At 40.4% G+C, this 5578-nt stretch overlaps 1 protein-coding gene across 1 annotated transcript; it reads right to left on the bottom strand.

The window, feature by feature from the left end:
• Window positions 1-2456: 2456 nt before the first annotated feature.
• On the bottom strand, window positions 2457-4174 carry LOC138584709 (type-4 ice-structuring protein LS-12-like). Its single transcript, XM_069657008.1, has 4 exons — window positions 4152-4174; window positions 3908-3982; window positions 3467-3617; window positions 2457-2865 (listed from the first exon to the last, which is right to left on the bottom strand). Exons 2-4 carry the CDS (start codon window positions 3957-3959, stop codon window positions 2604-2606), a joined length of 465 nt encoding a protein of 154 aa, XP_069513109.1. The 5' UTR covers window positions 3960-3982; window positions 4152-4174; the 3' UTR covers window positions 2457-2603.
• Window positions 4175-5578: the final 1404 nt, after the last annotated feature.

The following is a 5578-nucleotide window of genomic DNA, read 5'->3' as shown; positions in this document are numbered from 1 at the left end:
CCTTCCTCGGGGAACATCTGGATGTGAAACACACAAAACTGTTGGTCCCATGTGTCAAGGTAGAAGCCTGCATGTTGAGTTTCTGGTAACACAGAGCATATACAGATACACACACAAGACACACATACAGATAAAAGCTGATGAGTTTATGATTCTTGTTTTGCAGAAATAAGAAACGCTACAGGACGGATAATAAAGTAGTCGTACAGAGATTATTGCAGTAATTGGAATAATAACCGCCGCAGGGGAACTTGTCTTTAAGTGCGTCTCTTTCAAGCACTTTTACAGATTGTTTCTTGACAGGCTGCCAACACATTCATTTAATCTGCACGCGCACAAGGAGAAGGCCACTCGGGACGGCCTGTTCCGCCGCGACACGCAGGGCCCCGGCCTTCAACCCGGAGGGATAAGTGTTGAGGAGAGTTTGGCTCTAAAGGAGAGACACGCAAAAGCTCCTTCAAGCCCTCCCTCGTCTTCACGGGAGGATTTGGATCATACATTAGCTCAAGGAGGCCATCTTGAGTACGGCTGGTAGCTTGGCAACAGGACTGGAAGCAGGGACAGATTAAGACAGGAGAGAATAACGCTGTTGTTTAACCAATATGCATTTTATGTAGAGGATTAACTAATATGCATTTTATTTAAGTGTTTGCAGGTTCGTGTGTAGTTATAAAATCCTTCTTTATGTAGTTTAAGAACACATTTAAGACAAATGCTGCTCAGCTGCAACATAGAGGTACATTTTAAAGCGCTTACTGTCTGGTTCAGAGTCCATGGCAGCGTGGAAGACTAGTGATTTTGTTGTTTTGTGGTTAAACTGACAACAAGTCATTGTCTCCCTCTCTGCTTTGAGACACAAGCGGGACCTCGAGCCATACCTGCCGCATTTCCCTAAAAAAAAAATCTGACGCCAACATTTCATTTCCTGTTGGCTCGTTGGATTATAAAAGAGTGCTTCTTTCGCCGTTCAAGGAATAAGAGCAGTAATTACTACCCGATGTCCTACTATTGTGCACTGCAGGCTGAACTGGGTCAAATCTACATTACTCTCCGTGGGGAAGAGGCACAATTCTGGATGAAAATTGGCTGAAAATGTTTGAAGGAATAGTTCTTTAGCAGTCGTCTTTTTAACCTCTAACAACAGCTCCGACAGGACTGAGAGACACGTCATTTCTTTACTGCATAATGCATTCTTTTACCATTACTTTTAGTTTAGTTTATTTATGGAAAATGTGCTTTAAAACTGTGTGTTTGAAATTGATTGCAGATCTTTAACTAAGCATCTTGTGTGGTTTTAGAGCGGTTTACTTTTTCCAATTGCCAGATAATGTTTTCAGTTTCCCTTAAAATGTCTGCAGGGTTTCTTCTGCCTGGATGAGACAGCAGCGAACAGAACCAGGTGGAATCTGACTGGTAAGAAACACACACGTGCTGTGAGGCCATTTGTGAAAAGAAATAAGCCCAGGATCTACCTTCAAATTATTTTAAAAGCAAAGTAATTTGCTCATTCTGTATATTTCAGAAAGGCTGTTGTTCTGAGCGACTGTATTTTTAGGTATTTGTGATGCACTGGTTGACTTGTTTAAGCTGCTGTGTCCAAATCGTAAATTAAACATTTAAATGCATCCGTTTCTAATCTTGTTATTTTTTCACCCACTTGTGCAGCCAATTTTATTGTCCTTTGGCGTGATAAAAATAGGGCTGCACGGTGCTGCAGCGGTTAGCACTGTCACCTCACAGCTAGAAGGTCCCTATTTCGAATCCCAGTTCAGGCCTTTCTGTGTGGAGTGAGCGTGTGGGTTCCCCACTCCCCGGCTTCCTCCCACAATCCAAAGGCATTCTTATTAGTTTAACTGGTGACTCTAGAATTTCCCGTGGTGTGAATGTGAGCGTGAAAGGTTGTCTGTCTCTATGTGTCAGCCCTGGCGATCAGTCCAGGTTGTACCGAGCCTCTCGGCCAATGACAGCTGGGATCGGCTCCAGCCCCCCGCGACCCTGAACAGGATAAGCCGTATAGATAATGGATGGGTAATTAAAATAGTTAAAGAAAGACCTGTTGAGCTTTGACACACTCTCACATTACTTCTAGTTATCATTCTGATCGTGCATTAGGTTAATTATCAGGCTAAAGTTGATACGTCCATGAATATGAGTCGATCCCATCAGCTGGAAGCCGGTCTCTAACCTGTTTGACAGCCTGCTTCAGATTATTGACCCATAAATGATGGAAAACATTGACGACCCAGAGGTTAGAGGTAAAGCTGGTATCGATTTCCACTCTATGAGTAACTCTCATCAAAATCTGATACAATTTATTTCATTTCTACTTTATTACTCGACCTTTTGCTTTTCATTGATTAACCTCTGTGCTTAGAATGCAAATATAAAACAGCTCTGCACACATACGTCAAAATAAAGATTAAATCAGCTCGAATGGTGACTTTCAAACCCCTTTATTGATGACATTCAAGCATTACATCTCAGGTAACTCAGAGACAGAGGAGTTTGACACACAAACACCAGTGAAGCATTTTGGACAGAGCCAAACGTGAGCACTAGATGGCTTCGGTGCTACTGCAGCTGGAACGAACCATCAGCAGGCTTTACTGGGGGGGCATCAGGGCCTTTGTCTTGTCCATGACCTGCTGGAAGAACTTCTCCATCATGTCGGTCAGAGGCTGGACCTGGCCTTGGAAGTTTTCGGCCAGAGGCCTGACCTGAGCGTTGAAGTTGTCGGTCAGAGGCTTCATCTGACTCTCGATGTCGGTGATGTAAGGCTTGAGCTGCTCCTGCAGCTTGGCAGCCTCAGCCTGGACCTTCCCAACAAAGGGCTGGATCTGGGCCTTGCTGTCCTCCATGTAAGTCCTGAGGGGGGTAGAGGAAGTGACAATGTTGTGTTAATCACTGTTGCTGGCTCTGATTTTTATCTTAATAAAGGAGAATGAAGTAAAACTGTCTGAAATTTAATTACAGTGAGTCATGAGTAAAATCTGTCCTGTCTACTAATCACTACCGCGGGTCATACGGGATATTACTGTCTGTATTTATGCATGTATTCACTGCAGGTTTTAGGGCACAGTTATGAGGGTTTAATCTCAATTACAAACCATTTACTATTCAAACAAGTATTTAGCCTTTACTCTTATGCTTTAACAGTAACCTGCCTTTATAATTATGACTTTTTTGTCCTCAAAAGTAACTAAAAAGTGAAACATTTATCATTTGTAAAGCAAGTTTTTCTCAGATGTGAAATGTAAATAAAATGTGCATGCATAAAATTCAGAATTAGAGCAAAAAAAACATCAGTTTGAACATGAAATATATTTTCTTCGTAGTGTTTTCGATTAAAAATAAGCCAAAAAGGGCTTGAAAATTAACACATTATGTTTAAATTACATTTAACAAAGAGTCTTGACCGTTTTGGAACATAGGTTGTAGTAAAAAGGTGGTTTTCTCTGTTACTTACTGGGCAGTGTTGGTCACCTCCAGAGCCTTCACCTTCTCCACCATGTCCTGGGTGGCGGTGGTGAGGCTGGCGGACATGTCGTTGATGAGCTTGGTGATTCTGTCCACATCAGCCTGGACGTCACGCTTCACCAGGGCTCCGGCCTCAGAGCCTGCAGACACACGTTCACTGATGTTTAGCTAAATACTCTACGTTTTATTTAAACTCACCCACTGCAGGATTTCTTGTTAAGAAAATGAATATGAAATGCTTATGTCTGTGTTTTCTAAATTACAGTTTTTAAAGTCCAATCAAAGCAGTTTTTAGTAGTTGAAATGTCAAAGGAAAAAGGTTTTGAAGCAGGTATTCCCAAGTTTAGACATTTTGCAGGCAATATGTCATCTTAAAAATAAAATTCTTAACTTGAAACTTGTTTTAAAAATCAGCAAAATTCTGTCTTACCATGGGCAACAGCCAGCACAACAACAAGAGCGGCGACGAGGGAGAATTTCATGGCTGCAGATGAGCGAGACCAACCTGGAGAAAGTCAATGAATTAGTCAGACAACACGTAAAGATACAGAGAGCGCAATAAATAATGTAATGTAAAAGTAAAATGAGGTTTCCTCAAAATTACAAACAGTATATTTTGGTTTACAGCCAAACAAAGTAGAAGAAAACACAGAGAGAAGCAGGCAGAGACGTACCTTAACTCCTGGGGTTCTTTGACCAAACGGTGCCTCCTGTCAGCGAGGCAGAGGCTTTTATACCTCCGGAGGATGAGTGAATCATGGCTAATCAGGATTTAATCACTTCCAACGGGAAGAAGTGACCTGACATGACGAGTACAATCTTTGTGTTGGCTGAACCTTGATGCTTGAGAAATGTCACAAGAAAGACACAAAGTCCATAGTTTCTGTGTGTGTGTGTGGGGGGGGGGGGGGGTCTGCTGCTCTGACCTATTTTTTTTAAATACATTTACAAAAGAAATGAACTTCAGTAAACTTCTAAAGCTCTTGTACTTAACTTGAACATTAAAATGGATGCTCCTTTACACTTTAAAGAGGCAAATATTGTACACTAACTCCACACGGTTATCTAAATAGCTGAAGATGTTGGTTACATTGAAAATCCAAGGTTTTACATAAGGAGGATTTTCTTGTATTTTAATCAATTTAACTACTCAACTGTCTATAAATTAGTAGTTACCTATTTACCTTGACTTCCACCAGCCATAACAAAAAGTATGAGTATGAGTAGTTTGCTGCTTACAATTTTGTATTTGTAATTCTGTAAAAGACTGAACCATTATTTTTCCCCCCTTCAGATATAGCCATTTGAATAATAAATTATCTTCCTCTGTACATGTATAAAACACTTTCATTAACTGACTAAAACATATTAATTGAAAGGAGAAAAAGCACAAAATGTGTCTTACTGTGGTGTAAAATAACCACGATGGAGCAGGAAAAACAATCTCTACAAACAGCTTCATTAAGATTTCACTTGTTTTTTAATCTACGCTAAGAAATATGTGGTATTTTGTACCGTTATATCATTTATTGTTGGCTGAAATTAAAAAAATTCAGCCAAATACAAAAGTCAGTAATATGAATCACGTTAGCTGGTGAAGAAATGTCAAGCTAGCTAACTAACATATCTACTCGAATAGCATTTTGCGATGTTGTTAGCTAGCAATCAAGCTGGGGTTAGCCAGCTACCTGTAACTTAGTATCGCTCTATGGATCTGGCGTTGCTTCATAAAGTTAGCTGATTTTTGCAAACAACAAGGTAGCCAAATTACTGGCCAGCATGTGGCAATGTTAGCAAACAAGCTAATATTAGCTTATAACACCACACAAAGCTAGGTCCTCTAGATAAAATGCCCTATCGCAATTCAGATTTCCTCAAAATAAGATGCTTTACCCTGTACTGTATTGTCCTGTCTGTTCTATTGTTCTCCCACAATAAAGAGAAGACCGTACTTACTAGATGCTAAAGTCATTAGCAAATGGTAAGCTAGCTAATTCAATGTGTAAAGTGTCTGGAGGAATTTGCTGACATTATTGTTGTGGTGGTTAGTAGTTGTTAGTTAATGTTACCAGACTGATGTTACCGGACTGAGCATGAACAA

This window comes from Semicossyphus pulcher, unplaced genomic scaffold (genome assembly GCF_022749685.1).
Source record: "Semicossyphus pulcher isolate SPU_LCO1_2020_fin unplaced genomic scaffold, fSemPul1.0.p SCAF_9, whole genome shotgun sequence".
NCBI classification, from domain to species: Eukaryota; Metazoa; Chordata; class Actinopteri; order Labriformes; family Labridae; genus Semicossyphus; species Semicossyphus pulcher.
Note: the sequence above shows the minus strand (reverse complement) of the source record. Positions and strands in the feature narration are given on the sequence as shown.